Source organism: Rosa chinensis, chromosome 6, assembly GCF_002994745.2.
Source record: "Rosa chinensis cultivar Old Blush chromosome 6, RchiOBHm-V2, whole genome shotgun sequence".
NCBI lineage: Eukaryota > Viridiplantae > Streptophyta > Magnoliopsida > Rosales > Rosaceae > Rosa > Rosa chinensis.
This window is the reverse complement of record NC_037093.1, coordinates 40,777,073-40,802,126: the sequence shown is the minus strand read 5'-3', so window position 1 is coordinate 40,802,126 and position 25,054 is coordinate 40,777,073. Positions and strand designations below refer to the sequence as shown.

At 36.4% G+C, this 25,054-nt stretch overlaps 4 protein-coding genes across 9 annotated transcripts; 2 read left to right on the top strand and 2 right to left on the bottom strand.

Annotated features, from left to right (window-relative positions):
* The first annotated feature begins 3,134 nt into the window (after positions 1-3,134).
* LOC112169604 (pentatricopeptide repeat-containing protein At1g43980, mitochondrial) lies at positions 3,135-7,223 on the top strand. 5 transcript variants are annotated; one of them, XM_040507549.1, is made up of 3 exons: positions 3,135-4,131; positions 4,226-5,882; positions 6,779-7,223. In XM_040507549.1, the coding sequence occupies exons 1-2, from the start codon at positions 3,336-3,338 to the stop codon at positions 4,258-4,260; spliced, it is 831 nt and encodes a 276-aa protein (XP_040363483.1). In that variant the 5' UTR covers positions 3,135-3,335; the 3' UTR covers positions 4,261-5,882; positions 6,779-7,223. The 5 variants fall into 5 exon arrangements, with proteins under 5 accessions (XP_040363483.1, XP_024162427.2, XP_024162428.2 ...); XM_024306659.2 differs by lacking the exon at positions 3,135-4,131 and having other exon boundaries at positions 4,258-5,610; positions 5,803-5,882; XM_024306660.2 differs by lacking the exon at positions 3,135-4,131 and having other exon boundaries at positions 4,258-5,610; positions 5,785-5,882.
* A 1,243-nt stretch (positions 7,224-8,466) lies between these two features.
* On the bottom strand, positions 8,467-9,776 carry LOC121050014 (protein ALP1-like). The gene is made up of 4 exons (XM_040508541.1): positions 9,414-9,776; positions 9,246-9,302; positions 9,077-9,173; positions 8,467-8,975 (listed from the first exon to the last, which is right to left on the bottom strand). The coding sequence occupies exons 1-4, from the start codon at positions 9,756-9,758 to the stop codon at positions 8,467-8,469; spliced, it is 1,008 nt and encodes a 335-aa protein (XP_040364475.1). The 5' UTR covers positions 9,759-9,776.
* An 869-nt stretch (positions 9,777-10,645) lies between these two features.
* LOC121050013 (uncharacterized protein At2g29880-like) lies at positions 10,646-11,433 on the bottom strand. The gene is made up of 3 exons (XM_040508540.1): positions 10,918-11,433; positions 10,740-10,820; positions 10,646-10,681 (listed from the first exon to the last, which is right to left on the bottom strand). The coding sequence occupies exons 1-3, from the start codon at positions 11,257-11,259 to the stop codon at positions 10,646-10,648; spliced, it is 459 nt and encodes a 152-aa protein (XP_040364474.1). The 5' UTR covers positions 11,260-11,433.
* Positions 11,434-15,503: 4,070 nt separating this feature from the next.
* LOC112173970 (probable serine/threonine-protein kinase PBL3) lies at positions 15,504-23,612 on the top strand. Of its 2 annotated transcripts, XM_024311659.2 has the most exons (10): positions 15,504-15,719; positions 16,410-16,543; positions 16,994-17,091; positions 17,811-18,157; positions 18,965-19,417; positions 19,520-19,680; positions 22,541-22,614; positions 22,718-22,865; positions 22,997-23,146; positions 23,499-23,612. In XM_024311659.2, exons 1-10 carry the CDS (start codon positions 15,548-15,550, stop codon positions 23,574-23,576), a joined length of 1,815 nt encoding a protein of 604 aa, XP_024167427.1. In that variant the 5' UTR covers positions 15,504-15,547; the 3' UTR covers positions 23,577-23,612. The 2 variants fall into 2 exon arrangements, with proteins under 2 accessions (XP_024167427.1, XP_040363490.1); XM_040507556.1 differs by lacking the exon at positions 23,499-23,612 and having other exon boundaries at positions 23,001-23,121.
* The last annotated feature ends 1,442 nt before the right edge of the window (positions 23,613-25,054 follow it).

The window sequence follows — 25,054 nt, the reverse complement described above, 5'->3', positions numbered from 1 at the left end:
CTTAAAGCCCGGCCCTAACCCGGCCCTAAAATTTATATTTTATTTTTGTTATTTTCTATTACATGTGTTATATGTATAAAAGTAATAAAACTATGGAAGTGTAGAAAATTATTTCAATCTACCATATTAGGAAATGAGTCTTTTAAATTGAGCCATATTTTGAGAAGAAAAAAATAATTTTTTTTAAAGAATTAACCGTTAATTCGGCAAAAATGCCGCCGTTTTAATATAATCTTATGGGTATTTTAATATTTACCAATAATTACTGTTAACTAATTAACTGTAATAATTACAAAGCTATTATTTCAAATTGGACAATATATTCATGTAATACCAATTTTGAAATAAATCAAGTAATCAACATAACTAAAAATAATCAATTGGTCGAGTTGAAACCTTTTTACCAATGTAATGTTAACTTCTTAATGAGCAAAATGGGGGACGAAATGGAATTTTTTAAAATGAACCGCTGGATGTTGTTTGCATATGAATATATGTTAGTGGTAGAAATTTCAACAATTTCCGCATTCGGTTGGACCTCGATCTACCCGGTCAACTCAATACCCTAAATAGAACATAAAACAAATATGTTCTTAACCAGTCCTTGGCAATTCACTTTTTTCGATCTTTCATCTCCCACACTCTCATGGGTAGGGGGTCTACTTATGGATGTCAAAATTCCGCAACGTTTGTCCGCGCATGGTGCCGCTCCCCTTAGGGAAGTTTGCTTGTGCAAAGCGTTGACCACTCCATTAGGTGCCTTATTCACGGCGCATTGGCCTAATTTCTTTACACAATACCTATCACTATTGTATAAACATATAAGAATTTTCAGATTGATCGATTTTCATTTCAAAATTTTTGGATCGCACATAATCCTTATATGTCTTGTAATGTAGTATAACTAGTCTATTAGGCTTGTTACCCTCCATGAGCAAAATGAGGGACGAAATGAAATTTTTTAAAATGAACCGTTGGATGTTGTTTTCATATGAATATATGTTAGTGGTAGAAATTTCAACAATTTCCGCATTCGGTTGGACCTCGATCTACCCGGTCAACTCAATACCCTAAATAGAACATAAAACAAATATGTTCTTAACCAGTCCTTGGCAATTCACTTTTTTCGATCTTTCATCTCCCACACTCTCATGGGTAGGGGGTCTACTTATGGATGTCAAAATTCCGCAACGTTTGTCCGCGCATGGTGCCGCTCCCCTTAGGGAAGTTTGCTTGTGCAAAGCGTTGACCGCTCCATTAGGTGCCTCATTCACGGCGGATTGGCCTAATTTCTTTACACAATACCTATCACTATTGTATAAACATATAAGAATTTTCAGATTGATCGATTTTCATTTCAAAATTTTTGGATCGCACATAATCCTTATATGTCTTGTAATGTAGTATAACTAGTCTATTAGGCTTGTTACCCTCCATGAGCAAAATGGGGGACGAAATGGAATTTTTTAAAATGAACCACTGGATGTTGTTTTCATATGAATATATGTTAGTGGTAGAAATTTCAACAATTTCCGCATTCGGTTGGATCTCGATCTACCCGGTCAACTCAATACCCTTAATAGAACATAAAACAAATATGCTCTTAACCGGTCCTTGGCAATTCACTTTTTTCGATCTTTCAGCTCCCACACTCTCATGGGTAGGGGCTCCATTTATGGATGTCAAAATTCCGCAACGTTTGTCCGCGCATGGTGCCGCTCCCCTTAGGGAAGTTTGCTTGTGCAAAGCGTTGACCGCTACGTTGGACGCCTTATTCACGGCGGATCGGCCTAATTTCTTTACACAATACCTATCAATGTTGTATAAACATATGAGAATTTTCAGATTGGTCGATTTTCATTTCAAAATTTTTGGGTCTCACATAATCCTTATATGCCTTGTAATGTAGTATAACTAGTTTATTAGGCTTGTTACCCTCCATGAGCAAAATGGGGGACGAAATGGAATTTTTTAAAATGAACCGCTGGATGTTGTTTTCATATGAATATATGTTAGTGGTAGAAATTTCAGCAATTTCCGCCTTCGGTTGGACCTCGATCTACCCGGTCAACTCAATACCCTAAATAGAACATAAAACAAATATACTCTTAATCGGTCCTTGGCAATTCATTTTTTTCGATCTTTCAGCTCCCACACTCTCATGGGTAGGGGGTCTACTTACGGATGTCAAAATTCCGCAACGTTTGTCCGCGCATGGGGCCTCTCCCCTTAGGGAAGTTTGCTTGTGCAAAGCGTTGACCGCTACTTTGGACGCCTTATTCACGGCGGATCGGCCTAATTTCTTTACACAATACCTATCACTATTGTATAAACATATAAGAATTTTCAGATTGGTCGATTTTCATTTTAAAATTTTTGGATCGCACATAATCCTTATATGCCTTGTAATGCAGTATAACTAGTTTATTAGGCTTGTTACCCTCCATGAGCATTGTCAGATTGATCAATTTCCATTTCGAAATTTTTGGCCCGCCCGAATAAGCCATATTTTTTTTCTATTTTTTAATTACGTTTCTCTTTTTTCTATAATATGCAATTTATCTCTTTCTTTGTAATTGATTTCATAAGTTTTGTTTTCTTTAATTTCAATTTTCTTTGTTAGACAACAATTAATATTGGGAGATTTATATAAATAGTTAATTGAATATAACCACCTTAAGTAATATTAATAAATGTTATAAGTTACAAGTATTATATTAATATAAAATATGTTCAATAAAAAACAATGAGTCTTATATCACCAATATATACCATTAAGCCATATTTTGAGAAGAAAAAAATAATGTTTTTTTTTTTGTTAAACAAAATAAGGCCCTTTTTGGCCCATTTCAGTCCTATTAGGCCCTATTTGAGGGCCGGCCCGACCCGGCCCTTTCGGCCCTAACGGATCGGGCTTTTCGGGCGGGTAAGGGTTAGCATATTTAAGCCCTGGCCCGACCCTACCCGGCCCTAAATTTTGTTGACTTTGACTAGGCCCGGCCCGGCCCGGCCCGACCCTAAGCCCTAAAATTTAGGGTAGGGCCGGCCCTAGCCCGGCCCATGATGACCCCTACCCAAACCCTTAAACCCTTTAAAAAAAAAAAAAAAAAAAAATCTAATGATAAAAAGACCCAATTACCCCTGATCAGTTGCTCCATTCTCACCGGAACAAAATCCCCTCCCTGCAACCGCTGCTGCTCTCATTCCCATGGAAGTTCCACAGCAACAAGAACAAGTAAACCCAGACACGAAATCACCTCCAAAACGGTACCGCATCACTGCTTTGGCCTCTGGATTTTCACATTTACATTTCATTGTATCACACTGGGGTTTGCATGCAATCGCTTTTCAAACAAGTCAATGGGCTTCATAAAACCTCACTCCCCTACTACTCCCATCTCATAGACCACTGTTTGTCCCTCAAATCCTTCACCCACGTCAAAATTTTACATGCCCGGTTGGTGAAAGTGGGACTCAATACCCATACCTTTCTGGGCAATCGTTTTCTCGACGTTTACTTTCGGTTTGGTTCGCTTTTCGATGCATTGAGAGTGTTTGATGAGATTAACTGCAAGAACATTGTGTCTAGGAACATCTGCTTGAAGGGTTTGTGTCGATTTGGCGAGTCTGAGAGGGCACAGCAGGTGTTCGATGAAATGCCTGAGAGAGATGTGGTTAGTTGGAACTCGATGATTTCGGGTTACGTTTCGTGCGGATTGGTTGGTAATGCAATGGGGATGTTTTCGAAAATGCAGAGGTCGGGTGTGAGACCGAGTGAGTACACGTTTTCGATTATGATGTCAGTTGTGTCGTGTGCTGGTCGTGCGAAGCAAGTTCATGGTGGTGTGATTAGGCAGGGTCTGGATTTGTCGAATGTGGTACTTGGGAATTCGTTGATTGGGATGTATGGAAAGATTGGTTTGATGGATTACGCTTTTGGAGTGTTTTTGACTATGAAGGAGGTGGATGTCATTTCTTGGAACACTTTGATTTGGGGTTGTCATAGATCAGGGTATGAAGAATTGGCCGTAGATCAGTTTGTTGTTATGAGAAGCACTGAGCATTCCCCTGATGAGTTTACGATATCAACTGTGATCAATGTTTGTTGTAACTTGCTTGATTTGGAAAGGGGTAAGCAAATTATTGCTTTCAGCTTCAAGGTGGGATTCTTTTCTAATAGCATTGTATCAAGTGCTGCTATTTACATGTTTTCCAAATGCAACAGATTGGAGGATGCGGTCCGGCTCTTTCAAGAACTAAGCTGGTGGGATTCAGCCGTTTGCAATTCCATGATTTCAAGCTATGCAAGGCATGGTTGTGCGGAGAATGCCGTGCTGCTTTTTGTGCTGACCTTGAGAAAGAATCTCAGGCCAACTGAGTTTACTCTTAGCAGTGCACTGAGCTGTATGTCCACTTTTCTTCCAGTTGAGCAGGGTTTCCAAATCCATTCTTGGGTTATTAAGTTAGGCTTTGAGTCAGATGCTATTGTTGCTAGTTCACTTGTTGATTTTTACACTAAACTTGGATTAATAAATCATGCCATGAAAATCTTTGCAAGTATGGGGGTGAAAGATTTGATATCTTGGAACACCATGATTATGGGTTTGGCTCACAATGGTAAATTATTTGAGACCCTGGACACATTCAAGGAATTAGTTAGTGAAGGTATGCCGGCAGATAATGTAACATTAGCTGGAGTTTTATTAGCTTGCAACTTTGGGAGCTTTGTGGATGAGGGTATGTCAATATTTAGGTCCATGGAGAAGGAATATGGGATCAAACCTGCGGAAGAGCATTATACGTGCATAATAGAGTTGTTGACTCGTGTAGGTAAACTCAAAGCAGCAATGGATATAGTAGCAGCAATGCCTTATGAACCTAGTTCTGTGATATGGGAATCAATGCTTCGTGCTTGTGCGATTCAGCAAGACATCAAAATTACTGAAAGAGTTGCACAACTGATGATGAAGTCAGAACCGCAGTCATCTCTACCTTATTTGGTGCTAGCTCGAGCATATGAAATGAGAGGAAGATGGGAAAGCATGATTCGAGTTACAAAAGAGATGAAACATAAAGGCGTAAAGAATGTTATCGGATGTAGTTGGATTGAGATACAGAATCATGTATATACTTTTAAGGCAGACCAATTGCAGCATCATAGAGGTAAAGACATTTATATGATATTGAGATTGCTGTCTTGGGAAATGGAAGCTGATTGTTACATTGACAATCTAACAAAGTGGTGCTAAGAGGAGAAAGAGTAGAGAAAAGAAATACAGTAAGGCTAAGTTTGAATGAGGGCATTGCGCATCAGAATTCAGGTTAAGACGAACATAAGATCATGAGTTCCACGTCAGGAATATGACTAGTTCGAGCAAAATTCAAAACTACATTGGAGTTTAAGGAGGGAGGTTGGATAGACACAATCCGATCTTAAAAGTAATGCCAACATAGGCCATCACTTGATCTTCTTCAGTTTAGACTGAGGCTTCTCACTTTCTTCTTCGACTGTTCAAGATCTTTTCATTTGTTGAGCTTTCTTGGATTTCAGTTGGTTATTGGCTTCTATGTCTCATGGACCAGATTATTAAAAATGGATCTCATGACCAGGTCAGGAATCTCATAAGCCTATTGTATTCTCGCTGTGTTCTGAGGTCTTTCTCTGTCATGCCTTTGTAGCTGCAACGAAAGGTTTAATATTCCTATGATTTTATTATTTGAGTTTGAATGTTTCATTTCTAACTTGCTTTCTGTACTCCATGTTTTGATTTTGAATGGGTTTAGGTGTTCTATGACAAATAGGTAACAGCTTGGGACACTTTGACTGCTGGAGTGAAATTGTCACACCGTCACACAGCACCAACCAGCTCAACCTCCAAGAGGTATGGATTTCATTCTTTTATCCTCTTATGGATCTGTTTGGTTGCCCAGACCAGCTGATTATTGAGTTCTGTCATTTCCCTAAAACTATTATCTGTTTGGTTGCCTTGAAATTTTTTATTGAGCTGACAGAGTCTGCTTAGCCCAGAATTTGACAATCTTGAATTTTAATACATGTATATGAAAAAGGCCAACATATGGTCATTGTGCAATTTGATATGTTGGCATAATCTGGAAAGTATTCATATGCAACTAGCCCTGAAACTTCTGCTAAATTTAGCATGCTTTTAGTATTTTCTTGTTAAATGTGAATCTTAAAGGTGTCTTGATCACGGACTTATCTGCAACATATATCTCTTTGCCCGGGAAACAAAATGACACATTTTTGTAGTTAAGACTGGAGGGAAAGGTAGGAGACTGGATTGGTTGTAGAAAATAGAGCTAGCGGCTCCTGAAGTAATAGGGCTCACTTATAGGTGGATTTGCTTATTTCCTTGTACTGGAATCTTCAGGCCATCTTATGAAGCATCTGGGGCAAGCATTTTGTGTAGCTTATTGCAGTAAGATTTAGCCCATGTTGCTGTCACTTTCAGATGATAAGAGCTGTTGGTTCAAAACCAATAAATGATACTCAGGCTTGGTATTTCATAGCAACTGGGTATTATTAGAAGGATCCAAAAGATGGGGGATCACTTGTGTACAGTGGATAAACTCGTTAATTACCATATATATATATTTGTCCCTAAACTATATGCTAGCATCTTTATGTTTAGTTATTCTAGGTAAAAATTCTCTCTTGTTTATTATTTATTGAATATTAATGGTACAATCGAATCATGCGTGTTGTTAAAAGTCACTAGTGCCATAGCTTAATTAATTTTTAATCAACTTGGTGCAGTTTCATTCTTCAACCATTGACGGGCCACGAGTGAACGCAGAAAGTATACCTTTGCTAATGGGATGAGTCGACAGTGGCTTCAACTTCCACTAATCATTGTCGGCAGTTGCAAGAGTTACACTGATATATGATGGGCCAACATATATATATCAGGATTCAAGAAGGATCTATTCATTGCCCTGGTTTATTCTTTAATGTGCACTTTGTTATGGATATGTAAATAGACAACCCGAGCAGCCAAGGCTGAGGTCTTGGTGATTTAGGGGATGTTATATGACTTGATAGATCAATTTTGTAATCCTAATTAAAAAAAAAAAAAAAAAAAAGACAGATCAATTTTGTAGGTATTGATTATGAGAGTTATGCTTCTAAGGAACATGGCAACAATGTTTTCCTTGTGTATATACTTTTAAGTCGGTTCAAAGAGGAGAATGTGGGAAGAGAAGCTATACACCAAGTGTTCATCGGGCATTGCCATATTATGTATTGTTTAGTACTAACACCATCTTTTTGAAAACACTTATTTGTTTTGCTAGAGTGGTACATGGTTACATACTAATATCCTAGATTCAGTGTTCTTGCTTAATTTTCAATTCTGCGATGTAATTTTCATTGCATAACCAAATTTATCAGGTCCATTCAGTTCTCAGCAAGACGGCGGTAGTACCAATCCTCATATGAGTAATACAGGAAATGTTGAAGGTTCTGCATGCTTATACATGCTGACAATCACAAACTAGATTTGTTTTTTCTTTTTCCGTCTGTAATTATTGGTCACGAGTAAGAGTGACCATCAAAAGACCAGCATGGACAATCATCAGAGCAATAATAGAGAGGATCATCCATTGATACTATTCTGATGCTCTACTAATTCGGGAACATCAATGAAATTGGAATGAGATAGAAAAACTAAAATAGTGATCCTTTCAGATCCATCTGTCGCATTATTTTCTTTGAACAAAATCAGTGATGTGCATATGAATTATTATATGTTCCTTGAATTTTGTCTATATAACACGGAATATTCTTGTAAGAGTCGATCCCTGACTTTAAATGTAAATATTTGGATAAAATGCTGTCACTAGCAGGGGCGGCAAAACCCATAGAGAATTCGGGACGTAAGGGTCAACAAGAACTGGATAATAGATGAGATTTTGGGTGTTCGCTAGATTTCTGGGTGGTTGAATGTATCAATACATCAAGTTTATCAATTCAATATAGTGTTAGGGGGGTGTATTGTATTTGGATTTGTGTGGAGTTTTTTTAAATGATAGACTTTTTCAAAAGTCCATGGATTCTATAAAAAGTTCATAGACTTTTATTGATTTTTTAAAAACCATTGACTTTTATTGATTTTTAGCACAGATTTTTACTGATTTGTAAAAATCTACAGACTTTATATGATTGACTTAGGTAGATTTCACAATACTTATAAAAAAGAAAAACCAAGCTAGTTTATTAGTCAGAGAATAAAATACGATGCCATAGCTATGTTAACTAATGACCATTAGCGTAGGAATCAGAGAAGCTCAAATAATGTCATGAAACAAACATATAAGAAAATAAAGGAAAAGCCTCCAAATATAATCAACCAAACCAAAAGATATCCAAAAAAGAGAAGGAAAAAAAAAACACATTGATGAAGTTTCATGCCAAATAAGCAGACGTCTTTGAAATAATGATATGATTTATTCTTCTCCCTCATTTTCACTTTCTTGATTGTCATTGTTTTCATTGTTGGCATTTGGTTGGGCATCTGTCCACATATGAGTAGCAATACTTATTCTCCATTCATTAGCATTCTCTCTTTGCTGATCTTGGGTTTGAAAATCATCCCATTCAAAATTATCTTCGTGATTGTCTATCGGATCTTCTTCTGGTTCAGGAGGAAATTCATCTGAACGACATTCCTGTCGAAGAAAATTGTGCAGTCTTGCACAAGCCAAAACTAGTTCTGCTTGTGTCTTATATAAAAATGGTGGTGCTAATTTGAAGATTGTGAAACGCGACTTAAATATTCCAAATATTCTCTCAATTACGTTCCTCAAGGAAGCATGGCGAAGATTGAATAACTCAATTGCATTGACAGGATGATTTCCTTCACCACCAAAATCTTTGAGGTGATATCGAGTACCTCGAAATGGAGCTAGGAACCGACGTCGATTTGGGAATCCGCAGTCCCCTAAGTAATATTTACCTAATAATAAAAAACATGTGCAATTAGTATGTTATATATATGTTATATGACATAAATTGTAATAAGTACTCTGAATTTTTTTTATGCACGTAAAACTATACCTGGTGGCACTTTGAGTCCATTTCGTCTAGAAATCGCATCATTCAACACTTTTGAATCATGAGCGGAACCCTCCCATCCACTAATCACATATATGAACTGTAAATCAAAGTTACAAGCTGCTAATACATTTTGTGATATCTTCCCATGGCGATTTCAATATCTGCTTACCTCACGTCCAACTACCGTTGCAGGAATATGCGTGCCATCTATAGCTCCGACACAATCCTAAAATAATGAAAAAAGATATCAATAGCTGAAAAGAAAAAATGAAATAATATCTTCATTACTGTACAATGAAATAAATAATTAACCATCCATAAAAGTTGCATTGCTTACCTTAAAGTAAGGATAGAACCTTGTACTTTCTCTTATGTTAGGTGGTATGGATTCAGGTTTAGCCATAAACTGTGGTGCTATTGTATTCAAGGCCTTCAAGACTTTGTTGAAACTTCTGCTAACAGCAAAATGAGATCGCTCAAATATCAGCCGAGCTTCACTGTATCGATTATTTTGGCCGACAACTAGTAAAAAGGTTGCAAGCATTTCTTCAACACAAATGTGTCTTGTATCCCGTAAAGGTGTTTTCGCTTTTAGGATGCTACATAATTTTCGAAACACGTCAGGATACATTCTATACACATCTCTAAAGATTTGAGGGTCTCTGTCCAATATGTTGTGCATATATATGTATCCACTTGATGTCACTGGTCAACGAGTCAGCGGACGTCTAATATGTTCACCACGTATGCTGAACACAAGTTCGTATAACACATAAATCACTGCTTGTATTGCCATTAATAATATCTTAACAGCCTCGTAAAACTGCTCTTCCTCTTCATCAGCTCCATACATGTCCATTTCAGACATTGCTAATAGAGAAAGCACCTAAACATATTTATAAAAAAAATATATCACTATTCATATTAACATTCATTCAAAAGCAAATCAAAAATCATAAATATTCAAACAAAAAATCAAATTGTAATTCATAACATACCAGTTTAAAATCATTCAAAACAAGCTGCAATTCAAACAAAATAAAATCAAACTCCATAACTTAAAATTAATAATAGAACATAGCCTATTGCTTATTAGGTGTCGCTAGTGGAGATTGACCCACACCTATTGCATTTGTTTATAGGTGATCCAATTATGTCGTTGTTCAGGAGTCATCTTCAAGAAGAAATCTTGCTTTGCTTTAGTATTAAGCAAATCAAGAGCCATAAAGCAAGCCTCATCAGTTAATCCTGGGGTCTCGTTCATAGCATCCAAAAGATCACTCTCTCTTGATTCTCTCTTCTCCATTAAGCCACAAATTTTATCAAAACTTGTGACAATTTTACCAATGCCACTTGATAAGTTTTCTAAAACCTCAGCCTGACTAGTTGCCCCCTTTGAGCCGCTATTATTTTCATAGTCAGTCCTACTCCGTTTTCCTTGAGTCCTGCTATGTGGTGGAGCATCTACATTGGTACCTTGGAAGGGTTGTTGTGAAAGAGATGGCGAGTTTTCTTGGTGTGATGACTCATTTTCACTTTGCACGAACATGTTAGTATTTCGATCAAAAACTAATCCATCAATTCCCCAAGGTCCGTTTTCTTCCGCTCCAAATGTAGAGGCATCTATATCATCACCTAAACTGATTGAGCCCATTCTAGTTGCAGTTCCATTTCCAACTGCAATTTTCAAGTCCTCATAGTCTGGAAAAGTTTCTGACCGAAAGTGCCCATGCGTTGGATGTGACTAGTAGGGAAAAAAAATACACGTGTCAATATGATGATAACCATTTGAAATAACTATAAATCTAAATTAGAATAAAATGAAAAAGCAATAAGCTCACCTTCAAATAATCTGCCCATACTTCATCATCAGCAGTGAATCTCTTTGTGATCGGATCCCACCCAAATCCAGAACTATGACGCATAAGTTGAGAGTAATTGGTGTATTGTTTCTTAAACCATTTCACTCTACTTTGGTAATGACTAAAACTTATTTCACAACCAAGTTTTTCCTTCAGTTTAGGAAGTAGCTTCGCCTCTACTGTTTGTTTGCTTATCACACCATTAATATCACGCAATCCAAGTTTGGCGCCTTCAACCATAAGTTGAAGCAAAACATTGCTCTCTTCAGCATTCCAAGTTTTGTAATCTTTTCTTTTACCATTCCCTTGTGAATCTCCCATCTATACGATTGCGTAAAAGTAATCATACATGCAACTTTTATCAATCAAAACATTATAATTCAGAACAATATAAACATAAGGGAAGTATAGACTGGAAAAAAAAAAAATTAGAAGTCCAAGGTACATGGCTCCACAAAGAAACAAGAAAGATATTAGACCCCAAATGACAACCCTTCTGTTATCAAGACGCACAACTATCAGGTGTGTATATCAATATAAACATGCACCAATATCCTGTTTTCATACTCTCCTAAATTGCTTTCTGACACAACAAAATAATAAAGTAAAGAAGAGTTGCTGGTATCCTTCATCAGCTTGAATCTATTCATATTAAGAGCAATGATTTTGGCTACTAGGGATAAGGAATCATTCTGGTAAGAAGCATTACTTCAAAACGTATGCAAGGTTTTTTTTTTTTTTCTTCTTTTCTTTAAACATGCATTAAGCATGCAAAAGGAACCAACTCAGACAATTGGGTGCAGAGACAAAAATAGCAAATTTTGATACATTGTTCATATTGATTATTACCTAGCCAACTTCTCTTTGATTAATTTTTCTTTGTTTCATAATTCATTCAATTACATTTTGATCCACACTTGTTTGTTTTTTATAGCATGCCATACAATATGATTATAAACAGTACTCATAAATTGCACAAATCAGACTCTCATAACCCCAAAACTTGATCACGATCTGTTTCCATGGGAATTTGAAGGAGAAAATAAAAAGAATCTGAATCCTAAAGAAATTGAGGTCCATAAAGATGACAAAACTAAATCAAGGTACCAGACAACTGTCATCATGGCAATTTGCCCAACCAACATGAATCAAAACTCCAGAACAATATTCCTATCTCTCAGCTGACTACAAACTTAGCTGAATTAACTCTTTGAAGATTCAGTGATCCTATTTACTCAACCTACTACTTTGTAATCCCAAAGTAAAATTTCTAACATTAAAGCTCTGCTCAACATACACATAATATTCTCAAAGCATAAAAAAGAACACTAAAATTTTAGAAAAAGAAAATAAATAACCTGACATAATTTTATCAGCCATTGCCGACTTTAGTGGTGGCCAACATTGGCTTCAAATTGAAGGGTTAAAGCAAAATTTGAATGAAAATTAATAACTCTGTATAGATTCACCCAAAGCTTGAACCAAATTGCACCTCTGACATTACTATCATTTTAAGAAAGTTGACATGAGATTGTCAACATAAGTCCCATCTTAATGCAGGGTAAAATCACACACACTATTAGGTATAGAAAAGAAGTTCTGGCATGAGGGAAAAAAAAAAAAAAACCACCCACCGTTTGGCTAATCTACCCGAACTTAAGAGCCACAAGGGCAAAGCAGTAGCAAAAAAAAAGAGAACCATGCCATATAGGACAACAACAAATACAAAAGAAACAGAAAACCTAGCGAGAAAAACAAAGAAGAAGAAACATATGCAGCAAACAAGCGACGACAATAGCAATAACCGCAATAGTATGCAAGACTATGATCGAACCGTAAAAGCATTAGGCATATACATTATTTGGCTTTGTTTTAGGAGTTGATGATAATATTAGGGTTCCAAGCATCACAATTGAAAAAAAAAAAATCAAATTCAACAACAACAATGAACATGTTAGGTATTAGAGGTTGATATCACAAAATAATAGAGAAAAGAAAAAAGAAATCATGAAAGAGAGATGATGGAGGACCAACCTTGAACGCGCAGAGAGAAGAACTTTGACAGACTTTTCCACGCTCAAAATCTTTGCTCTGGTGGCTGGAAAAATATTGGAATTTGGTATTTATACTTAACACTACAAAGTCCATGATTTTCCATGATTTTCTAATTCCGTATGTATGAATGATATTTTGAATACCCCTAAACTTCTATTCATTTTTAAAAGTCCTAATTGAATACCCCTAGACTTTGGTGGAATTCATAAAGATTTTTTAAAATCCTAATTGAATACACCCAGACTTTTATGGACTGTTAAAAGTCTCTATTGAATACACCCAGACTTTTAAATTCCATGGATTTCTTTAAAAGTGCCAGTAATTCCATATACAATACACCCCCCTTAGAGTAGGTTGGCTTGATTTCGGGCTAGTCTACAACTATTGGAAACTAATCTATTGTCGGGAGTTAGTTATATCTCCTAAGTAATGCAAAAAATCTAGTACTTTGTCTTTTTTTGTTTGTTTGTTTTTTTTTTTTTCAATTGAGATTTGACCGTCACACCCATTTTATTCATTTGATAAGGTTGTTTGGCAATGTAATATCAATCCACTGTGAATTAGATTATATGGCAATACAACTCATAAGCCAAAAAGACATCTCTACTACTACTATAAATGAAGGCTCTCCATTTCAAGGAAAAAAAAGAAAAGAAGGCTCTATTTTGGTGTCAAAAGAGTGAAAGACTTCATCAAAATTTTGATGTGCCCATAATACCCTTATATAACATAATTATCATATAAAATATAAATAAATAGAAGTGTAAAATTAAAAAGTAATCAAACCACCACTATTTTATGTCTGAAAAAATGAACGACCACTATTTTTTTTAGTTGACCCATTTTTTATTAAACTTCACAATATCGCCCGCACCCACCATAATGCGGGCACGTTGCTAGTATAGAATTTGGGTGTTTCTAAATGTACCCAGCAAAATTCTTAGTACACCCAGCAAATTTATTTGTTTAAAAATATATCTAACTAAATCACCAAATTTCCCAAACTAACCTTATCTTGCACCCAGCAAAAGAAACACAGCGGTGAAAACTTCCCAAAATTAGGTGTTGTCCTTCGATCATGACTTTTGGACCTCTCATTTCATGTCCGCATATATTGAATTTGTGGGATATATGCTAATTTACAGAGAAGGGAAGAATTCCTGCAATTGGAATAGGCCGGTTGTCTTCAAAGAACTGGCAGCGATAAGCTTTCCCAAAGCACGGGAGACTAAAAATCATATGGATAACTGGATGTGTTATGTGGGGTTTCACCCTTCCTCCTATGGATTGTGGTTGTGTGAATAATCATCAAGGAAATAACAATAAAGGAAGACATTTGTCGGCAATTTGGAGGTTATAAGAACCTTCTTGGATCTTGAAAGAGAACAACTACACAAAGCATGAAATGGTATGGAAAGATGGAATAATCTATCTCTTTCCCTTCTTTCTTCCAATCAAAGCCAAGACTATGATCATGAACTCTCTCTGTCCATCTCTTTGTCCCTCTCACTATCTTACTTTCAAGTTTCAACACCATCAAACCACCTTAACTCCCAAATCTAGTCATATACGGAACTAATTTCAAAAATGGATATCGTCAGGTATATGACACATTAAGTCTAAACCTCCTCTCGCACTCTAATCTAGTCCAGCTTGATCAGAATTAGATTGGATCTGTTGTACTTGTACCGGACACAGCCACAGTACCTCCGCTTTGAAGTTTCATCGTTGTGTTGTGTTTTTTTATTGGGTACAAGATAAGGGCAGTTTGGGAAAGTAATTGGTTTAATTAGATATATTTAAAAACAAATAAATTTGCTGGGTATATTAAGAAGTTTGCTGGGTACATTTAAAAACACCCTAGAATTTTAACCAAATATATAGATCCAAATCGGCCGACAATGAAGCGAAAAATAGTGGGATCAAGGAACCTTATTCTAGTACATCCTTTTGTTATCCTTTGGTTTTTGGTTTTAATTTGCATATACAACAACAATTGCATCATTGCATGGCCATGATTGAGGGAGCTTGAACAACGTTTATGACAGCAGGACAGGACTTCCTCAGTTTTAGTACAGAAAGAATATCCCAATGTTTGTGAGGATCATTGATATAGCCGTCCAAACGCTAGCAATTAAAACGCATGAACCAAAATGTGGATGTTGGTTGCAAACTTGTAATCTTGTCATTGGCTTAATACTCTAGACAGTAAACTCCCGCCAAATTTTTTGGTAGAGTGTTTGGGAATATCCATGGGTATATCTGGGTGTTGTTTTGCAAAGAATGTTGTCTGGCCAATGCAAACCAGAAAGAGAGAACTTTGTGAGGTAAAAAAAAAAAGAAAGAGAATTTCTCTAAACTCTATCAGACAACTCATTGGCTATCAATCATAATCTTTAATGGGTTAATCCTTGTTGTTCCTCTCTCTTTCATACTTGTACTGAAGAGTGAAGACACAATGCAATTTAAATAGCAAGTTCATTTTTTTCCACTACGACATCAAAGCAAGATCAAAAGCCAGTACCCAGTTGTGGTGTGTTGTTCATAAGCATCCATGGCGAGTCCTATGACGCCATCACATGTTGTTATTGCCTATGATGCCACCAAGGACCGCGGTAGGCAGGAGCTTAAGCTCACCCTTGATGCTGTGAGGATGAGGGGTGACATTTTAAAGGCCGGCGACACCATTGTTGTGCTTGGAGTCTTGCACAGGGTGGTTCATCCAAGTAAGTGTTCAAAGAAATGCCCCAGTGGGTTTTAGTTTGTGTTCCCCTATCATAAGCTTATATAGTCTTAATGAGATGAAACCCTGCTTGGCCTTGCTTTCGCTATAAAGTTGCACACGCAAAGTAGATTGGTGTTATCAACTTTATCTCTAGCTTTCCATTTTTGCATCAAATTTTCATGTCCTACAGGGTACACAAAGTAAATTGGTAATATATATGTCATACACCACACTTTGTGCTTGAAAGGTTTCACTTAAGCCTCCTACAGGGTACATAGGCCACACAAGTTTATGACCATCAATTCTACATGTATGGTCAAATCTCGTCAATCATAATTCATTCTGTATATGTATCTGTCTCCATGAGTAAAACTGCAAAACTTGCATGATATAGGCTTTGTTGTTTTTTCTTAGCAACTGAGATGACAGACTGTGAATCTGTGATTGAAAGTGTAAACATAGATCCTTTCATTTTAATCGAAGATTTTGATGTAGAGCACGTCCTACTATCATTTTGGTTCATGATAGCAGCAAATAGTCAATTGCTGGCAGGATCGTATGACTACTACGATTATTTGATTTGTACTCCCGTAAACTGATTCTGAGCAATTAATTAACTAAACTACTGACACTGCTCATTACTGATATAGTGATATTAGACTCCACGCTTACCTTTACTTTGTTGGAACAGTGGGATATAATGCGAAACCATACCCAGAATTCTTTGGAACAAGCTTTCGTGCAGTGGAGGAAGAAGTTACAAAGAAAGTTGACATGTATGTTAACATGCTTCTTGAAAGTGCGGAAAAGTGTGAAGAACATGGGGTAATATATTCTCCTATTGCTAAGCATATTACTTAATCAAGTTATTGGTGCTTTTAGTTTGTTCTTAATTAATTGGTTGATGCTTTTAGTTTAGTGTGAAGAACATGGGGTAATATATTCTCCTATTGCTAAGCATTACTTAATCAAGTTATTGGAGCTTTTAGTTTGTTCTTAATTGGTTGATGCTTTTAGTTTAGTGTGAAGAACATGGGGTAATATATGCTTTTAGTTTGTTCTAACTACTGTCCGATATAGTTTCAAAGGAGAATAAGGATCACTATTATCTGTTACCTAGGGCACTAACAAAAATAATAAATTTGAACAATGATGCTGGATGCTGCTTTTGTATATGAAGATTTTCCACTGTGTCACTGTTATATTAAGAATTCTGCTTTCTGTCCCTGTTATTGCTGGTTTTGTTCACTGTATCAAATTCCTTGCTACATTCAGGTCAGCATAGAAGTCAAAGTTACTGCTGGTTATCCCATCAAACGGGTTATCTCGCAAGAGATAATGGCCTGTAATGCAGCTTGGGTTGTACTTGATAGGTAGTTCTTTAATTTCTCCATCTGTTTATTTGTTTTAGACTTCATCATGGTTGCACTTGCTATCTGATCTATTGGTGCTGATTCTTGAGTCATGATAAGTATTCCTTCAGAAATCGTTTCTGTGAACTGTATATTCTATTCACTACCCTTTGGATATTTTCAAACTGGTTCATAGGTGTGACTACTGTATGATCACTATGATGGACATTTACTGTGAAAATTAATGAAATAGGAATTCTCTTTCTTAAGGACGGGTTTTCTTCCATGCGAATGATGGATGAAAGATCACTAAAATATGGCCCTGTTCATCTTGTAGAAAGTTGTACAGTAGTTGGTGACATTTAACAATGAATAGAATATGAATATGGCTATTTTCTCTGCTATACATTGGTTGCAAGGTAAACAAACAATTGCTTCAGATGGTGAATATTTTCTGCCATATTTTCGGATTCCTCAGCTGTTGAGAGTCAAAAATATGTCAATTTACTGAGCTAATTAATGTTCTTTCTCTTAAAAGCCTAGCTATTAATATTAATATTTAATGCAGTAAAAACAAATAACAATTTCAATTTGTCAAAGATAGATTGCTAGATTTCTTTGTAGCCTCCAATTTTCATTTGCTCCAATCTACCTTTATCGTTGTTCCCAAGCATGCCTCTGTTGAATTTTATCTTTTCGGTTTTCCATTGGCTTTAATAGTAACTTACGGAGGTTTACAGGCACATCAGACGGGATTTAAGCTTCTACCTTAAGCAAATACCTTGCAAGGTTGCATTAATTCAAGATAGCTTAACTGTGGAAGTTTTGAGACCTCATACGACAGATGATACTGATACTATAGAACATAAAACGTTCTTTTCTTTGTCCAAGCCTGTTCCACTATCAATTTTCCTAGCTACTGGAAACTATGAGCAGTCAATCATTACGTGTTCAGGTTACTCTGTATCTGTTGGTCTGGAAAGCTCAGAAATGCCTAAGCCCAACTTGACGCCTCCATCTACATATCAGCCAAGAGAGTATAGTTCTTCATTAGATATAGGGACTTCTTCTAAGAATGAAAATTCAGGTATGAAAATATCCCCTTAAACATAATGCTTTTCTCTTTTCAAAATCGAGTAACATATATCTTGTTCTTTGTGCATGGAATTTTGATCTCAGATGTGATACCAATTCATTATGAATAGTCACTTTCCAAAATACAAAATTTATTTATACACAAGATTTTCATTAATATTTTACATGCAGAGTAGAACCCTTACCGGATAAACCTGAAGTGAGGAGAAGTTTTCTCTTCTCTAAATGGCAAACCTTTATTTGTCTTCTCTCAATTTAAGTGGATGATTGGTCTCTTTACTGGGAGTTCAAAATTTGTTTTATGCTACAAAGAAAATGTATTTTTCTTTTTACCTCTCTTTATATTGGAATTCACATACAGTACTTCATTTATATTTCTTATTACATTCATCAAGTCAATATGTCCCATATGAATAAAATAAGATAACAATTTCTTCAGTATTATACTATTAAATGACATGGATACATACAATTTGTTCAACACACCAGACTTGCTAAACCCTAGAAACATACATCATTCAGTTTTGAATCACAAGAATGTAAAAGCCAGAAATAAAATTTGTGCATCATCCATTGAAAGGATCACAGACAGATAACGCCATAATGCTTTTAGCCTTTTATAACAAAGAAGTGCTTGTTCCTTATGTCACATGCATGATGGTGTTTTGAATGGAAAATATGACATTAGGAAATAGAATTACCCGTGTTATAGATCTCCAAACTATCTTTGCTGTAATAAATATGTTTGGTACTCCAACTACTAGACTAAAGCTTTTCAGTGTAATTTTTCGTCTTCCAGGCATACAAACCAAAGGAGACATCATTCAATATTCTACTTTTCAAATTGTCCAGAAGCAAAATAAAAGTTTCTCACGGCAGAGAACCTCAGATGGGCCAATTCTTTGTTCCATCTGTGGAACGAGGACTGAAATGTATATCAAAGATTCTATGATATTTAGTTACTTAGAGATACAGATTGCAACGAAGGATTTTTCAAACGAAAACTTAATAGGAGAAGGCGGATATGGTCATGTATATAAAGGTAAGCTTAAGGCCGGACAGGAGATTGCAGCAAAGGTGCGGAAAGAGGCAAGTAAACAGGGATTCAAAGAATTTCACTCTGAGGTCTATGTCTTGAGTTTTGCACGCCACAAAAACATTGTAATGCTGTTGGGTTATTGTTGCAAGGAAAACCAAAATATCTTGGTGTATGAGTATATTTGTAACAAATCTCTCGAGTCGCACTTATTTGGTAAACTGCTGTTTGGACCTCAGCTATTGTCAGTTCATCTGCTGATACAATATCAACATGAATACTGAATCTTCTTTTGTTAATTGCTTGTGGATGTCATAGATGAAAAAGCAGAAGTTCTTGAATGGCACCGTAGGCATGCTATTGCCCTTGGAACTGCAAAAGGCTTACGTTTCCTGCATGAAGAATGTCGCGGAGGTCCTATCATTCATCGAGACATGCGACCAAGCAATATACTGCTCACACACGATTATGTTCCAATGGTAAATTAATATGCATCATTCCTTACATTCACTTTTTATGAGCTCCTTGGAGACATTACAAAATATTACTTTCCATTTCAGTTATGGTTACTTAGTATGCTCAAAATTTGGTCAGTAGCGGACTTAGTGGCATTGATAAGTTCATAGTTCCTATAATAATATGGTAGTTGAAATATAAAATATATAAATGCAATAGCTCAATTTATAATAAAATCTCTAACCATCCATGTATTGTCCTTTTTGCTAATCAGCTGTCTAGGACTTCTGTGAATTGTGTAGCTCGATTTATAATAAAATCTCTAACCATCCATGTATTGTCCTTTTTGCTAATCAGCTATCTAGGACTTCTGTGAATTGTGTATGTCCTTCCATAAATGAAATGTAGCTTTTCATTGCATGAAGCGTATTTCCTACTTCAAACTTAGGGCCGATGTGTGGTAAACCAGGTGGCTTTTATTATACTTTTCCTTTTCGACTGGAACAAATTAAATAGATACCTAAACCCAAAGTACGTGATCCTTATACCTGCCATATCTAGAGAGAGAGAAAAAAAAAAAAAACTGGCTGGAATTGTTAGGGCCTTAGGGGTGAGAAGTCATTGTAGAGAGAGGTTAAGGAATGCTGTTTGTTACTTACGGTTTAGGGTTAAACACCTGTCTCCAAGTTAATCTGAGAACATGGTCCAGTTGGATGAACCGGCCTGAAGTTTTTTTTTTTTTTTTTTTTTTTCTTTTGAGATCTTTTCGTTTTTAGTTTTTGGAACACTTCTTTGGATGTGACTGGTCATGAAGTCATGTAATTAAAGCAAGATTATGGGGAAGTTACTTGACTAAAAATTGGTGTCAAAACCCTGAAATAAGTAATGGATACCATCATAACTAGCTAGTGAAGGTTTCAAGTACAGGATCCAATGCTCAGAAACTTGGTGAAGAATCGAAAATGGGAAGTCCAAGTAAAGGATTGATTACAATCATATCTAGGCACTGCTTCAGAAGAAGCACCATTTAATATGCCAGCAGCAAGGTGAACTTATCCATGGAACTGTTCCAATTATGCCTGGCAAAGGAGATGGTGCGTGATATCATTCTTATGAGAAGTTGGCAGCTACTAATCTGAAGAAGGACCAGTTTCAATCCAAACCATCAGATGTATCCGAAGAAGCAGCTCCACGTACACATTTCGTATGGAGGAGGGTATGCCCCTAAATTGCCTCTTTTTTTTTTCTTTTCAATGAGACGGATTTGTCTCTGGTTCAATTCTAGAAGTTGAAATTGGAGGAAGATAACGCTAAGTATCTGCTTCATCAAGATTTCAATTTATGGGAAGGATCCCATCAAATGAAGTTGCTGCAACATTTCTACCTATTTCTTAAGGAAGATAACAGTAGGAAGGCAAGCACAATTTGCAGTAAGATGGAGGAGTGAATCAGGAGAAATCAGTAATAAGACAAACTCTTAACATTAGGAAAAACTAGGGAGTGTCTCTGGCGTCACAAGAAAGGGAAATACAAATTGGATGTCAAAATTATAAACAAGAAACGATACAAAGTTGTTGAAATATCTGGTAGAGGTGAAGGGATTCTGATGATGCCATGTAAGAGTTGACAGTTATTACTATTAAAGTATTAATCAATCACAGTAGATGAATCTTGGATTATGAATGCTTGTATCATATGACTGCAAAAGTATATCATCAGATTGTTTGAAAGGATAGATGACCTGTCTTCATTGGAAGTATGAACTAACGCAAGACTGTGGGTTAGGACTTAGGAATAGAATTGATCTTATTTCTAGGTTAGATGCACTAGGATGCAAGGCGAGTCTTGAGTCATGAACATAAACCAAGGTGCCCTTGTGGTGATGAAAGGAAGCAATACAAAAAGGGTCTTTTCTCTCTTCCTGGCTGGCCGGTATCAGAATAACATGTTCTTGTAGTTTCAACTTCTAGGAAGAAAACAGTTGGTTTTGACACAATGGTGAAACATTAGGTTGGGCTATAAGGTCATAATCAAAAATGTTATTTAAAGGAGAGGAATACTGATTACAATCCAGCTGATATGATGACAGAAAAGTTGTTTTGGCAGTCAGATATAGTATCTCACATTTTTTAGCACACTGTCGTGTGGAGAAAATGGCAGTGGAGTGAAAGGCTTCAATTTTAGGGTCTGAAGAAAAATGCTCACCAAAGTGGAGAGTGTTAAAAACAAGGGTAGCACTAAACTTTGTTTTGCTTTTGACTAGGACCAGGAGTTATTCTCTGTTCTTCATGAGATGAGGAACTAGATACCTAGAGGTCCTAGATCAAGAATATCCACACCATATATATATAAATATCCTCAAGGAAGAAAAACGTTATACGAAACATAGTAGGTAGGTGTTAAGCTTATGGGGAAAGAAACCATATAGAAAATCAGTTTATATACATTCTTCCATTCTGCATTGGTGGTTTTACCAATAACATAAAGATGAACTCTAAGTAATTGCATTCAGTGAAAATGATATTGTTTTTTCACTCAGTATGCAAACTACTAGTTTGTGATCAGAGTTCAGTATCCTGACAACAAAATCAAGAATATTACCTTTCTGCTCTGCATTAACATTTCAAATTTGTTTCCTTTGGTTATTGCAGCTAATCCTTGGATATCTTTTTATAGTTGGATCACTAAGACATTGTATTTTTTGGGACTGGTAATTTAAATTGTGCCCTTTCTCTGGTAGTTGTGACTACACCATTTTCTGCATAATGTTTTAAGGCGATGACTGAATAGATCACCATACAGTTTTTATTTCATTTTGTTTTGCAACAAAGAAAAAAAAAAGTAAAAACAATTTCAGCTGATGGCATGATTTTCTACACTCAGTTAGGTGATTTTGGCCTAGCTAAATGGAAGACCAATGATGATCTTGAAAGTACAAGGATACTTGGGACATTAGGGTGAGGACTTCTATTAGTTTTCTGCAACATCTGATTACCACATTATACTTTTTCTTTTTTGATTTTACCCGAACAAGCTCAAGTAAGCTTTTGGTTCTTGTAGCTACCTTGCTCCAGAGTATGCAGAGAATGGTATTGTTTCTGTAAGAACAGATGTATATGCATTTGGCATGATTCTGTTACAACTCATATCCGGGCGCAAGATTGTAGACGGAAATGGAGAAGAACCAACTGAATCCCTGCGGGAGTGGGTATGTTGAGCTTCAAGAGCTGATTTTTCAGCTAATTTTTACTCTGCAAATTAAACAAGAAAAAAAACAACTTTTGCTTATTTTCTGTTTTCCAGTCTGATTAGTCTGTATCTGTTATGTCCAAATCATAGGCAGAACCATTGATACATAGGCTAGCACTACATGAACTCATCGATCGTCGTCTTGGAGATTCATACGATACTTACGAAGTGTACCTTATGGCTAAAGCCGCATATGTGTGTGTGCAAGAAAGCGCTGAAAAGCGTCCATCAATGGGAGAGGTAATAAAAAAAATTTCTTTGGATTCTGTTTTTTGGTGACAAACTTTTAGCCTTAGAACTTTTGAAATTGCATGCATTTAGCTGCCTGTAATTATGTTTTCATGCATTTTATGAATGATATAGCCCTGTAATTTGGTATGACATAAATGTGAAACAACCTTTCTGAAGCATGTGAGGATCATCACTTAAACTTCTTGATAAGATGTATCGGAGCACGTACTGTGGAAACACACTTCATATGTTCTGATATTTGCTAGTTAGAGATACCACTGCATAGAGAATCCTACATTAAGATTGTCTAGCAATCTGTATTACTGCATCTGACTATAATTTATTACTTTTTTTGCCACAGGTTGTCCGTATACTCGAAGGAGAAAATGACCATTTCCACCACCTAGGAGAGCACTTTGTACCTCAGTGTGGGAAGTGAAGGGTAAATGGCAAACTTCTTCATTTGGCAGATGGTATTTCTTTTTCTATTGTTCTATATGCTGATTTCAGCTTCCTATGTAGTTTTACATTCCTATAGATCTTCGCTATATATATATTCATCGCAGTTTAAAAGATTGCATTGTGAATTAAAGTCCTTGTGCATTTTCAACTAAAGCTCGAGTTTGGTTCAGTGCAGGTCTCGTGATTAACTGAGGGGGAGAAGGGACCATTTCTACATTCCAGGATAGCAATTCTACCTCATTACATGAATGGAGAAGACAATGGCGCACTTATAATACTACAGCTATTTTTTTTATATTTTTTTTCGGGCAGCCTTTTCTTTTCTTGATGATGCTTGTAGGTTCTCATGTTGTTTGTCATTCTCCTTTTCACGGCCAAGTGGGTTGGTTTCTCTAGTTTCGAGAAAAAGGCTGCATATTGTTTATAAGGCTATGAAAAGTTGAATAGAGAAAAGAATGGCCTACGTATAAATAATGGATGTTGTTGACATCAGTGTATTTACTTATGTTGTAAAGATACAACAATATAATTGTTTAAGGAAAATAGAGTCGTAGAGAGAATTGAGAGAATAGATGAGTGTATTCATTAATAATAGGAGCTCTATATATAGGGATTACAAAATACATAATCTTGGAGTACAAGGATTCTTATTCTAACTCATAGTATGAAATCTCTCCTATTACAATTATAGAACTAATCCTAGTTTGATAAGGCACAATAAATGTCAACATTCTTCAGCACTCCCCTTTGTGCCGCTTAAACTTAGTGGTGACGCTTTAATTGCTGCCTCGTTAAAAACCTTGCTCGAGTAATAAAAACTTTGTGGGACAAAATGTTGGGGGGGGGGGGGGGGGGGGGGCAATATGTTTTGAATTAGTGTAATCTTCTCATTTTTTTCCTTAATCAAAGTTTTATTTGTCTAATTTTAGAGAGACTAGTTCATATTCCGGCGACCAAAATTTCTATTAGGGGGGCAATAAAGGTCTATTGGGGGGGCAATAAAGGTTTATAAAGGGGGCAATAAACCTCTTCAGCCCCATGTGAGATCTCTAACAACCTCTTTGGGGACTTCTAGCGAGGTTTCATAAATTTTTATTGTCACCCAATAAAGGTCTATTGGGGGACAATAGAGGTTTATTGCCCCTCTATAAAGGGGGGGGGGGGGGATAGAAGTCAATTTGGGGGCAATAAACCTTTCTGACGACCTATGAGATCTCCGACGAACTCTTTGGGGACCTCTGGCGAGGTTTTTAGAGAAGTCCGGTGGGCGGCGGCCAATAACCGGATTCCGGTGGCCGGTAACGGAACTCCGGCGAAGTCTCCTATGGCTTCTCTCTCTTCAATTCTCTCTCTCTCTCTGTAATAAAGGGGTAATGGTAAAATAGCTTAAAATATAAACAAAAAAAATACTCAATTGAGTATTAGGGAAGATCTTATTAGAGTCTTTATGGGTAA

Coding starts and splice junctions, on each gene's coding strand:
- LOC112169604 (XM_024306659.2), top strand. CDS start 4,290: ATGATTTCAAGCTATGCAAGGCATGGTTGTGCGGAGAATGCCGTGCTG.
- LOC121050014 (XM_040508541.1), bottom strand. CDS start 9,758: ATGCACAACATATTGGACAGAGACCCTCAAATCTTTAGAGATGTGTAT. Junction 9,303..9,413: donor GGTTCTATCCTTACTTTAAG/GTAAGCAATGCA, acceptor TCATTATTTTAG/GATTGTGTCGGAGCTATAGA. Junction 9,174..9,245: donor CAACGGTAGTTGGACGTGAG/GTAAGCAGATAT, acceptor TTTGATTTACAG/TTCATATATGTGATTAGTGG.
- LOC121050013 (XM_040508540.1), bottom strand. CDS start 11,259: ATGGGAGATTCACAAGGGAATGGTAAAAGAAAAGATTACAAAACTTGG. Junction 10,821..10,917: donor TATGGGCAGATTATTTGAAG/GTGAGCTTATTG, acceptor TTTCCCTACTAG/TCACATCCAACGCATGGGCA. Junction 10,682..10,739: donor TTGCAGTTGGAAATGGAACT/GCAACTAGAATG, acceptor CTACATTTGGAG/CGGAAGAAAACGGACCTTGG.
- LOC112173970 (XM_024311659.2), top strand. CDS start 15,548: ATGGCGAGTCCTATGACGCCATCACATGTTGTTATTGCCTATGATGCC. Junction 19,418..19,519: donor TCTCGAGTCGCACTTATTTG/GTAAACTGCTGT, acceptor TGGATGTCATAG/ATGAAAAAGCAGAAGTTCTT. Junction 23,147..23,498: donor AGCGTCCATCAATGGGAGAG/GTAATAAAAAAA, acceptor TTTTTGCCACAG/GTTGTCCGTATACTCGAAGG.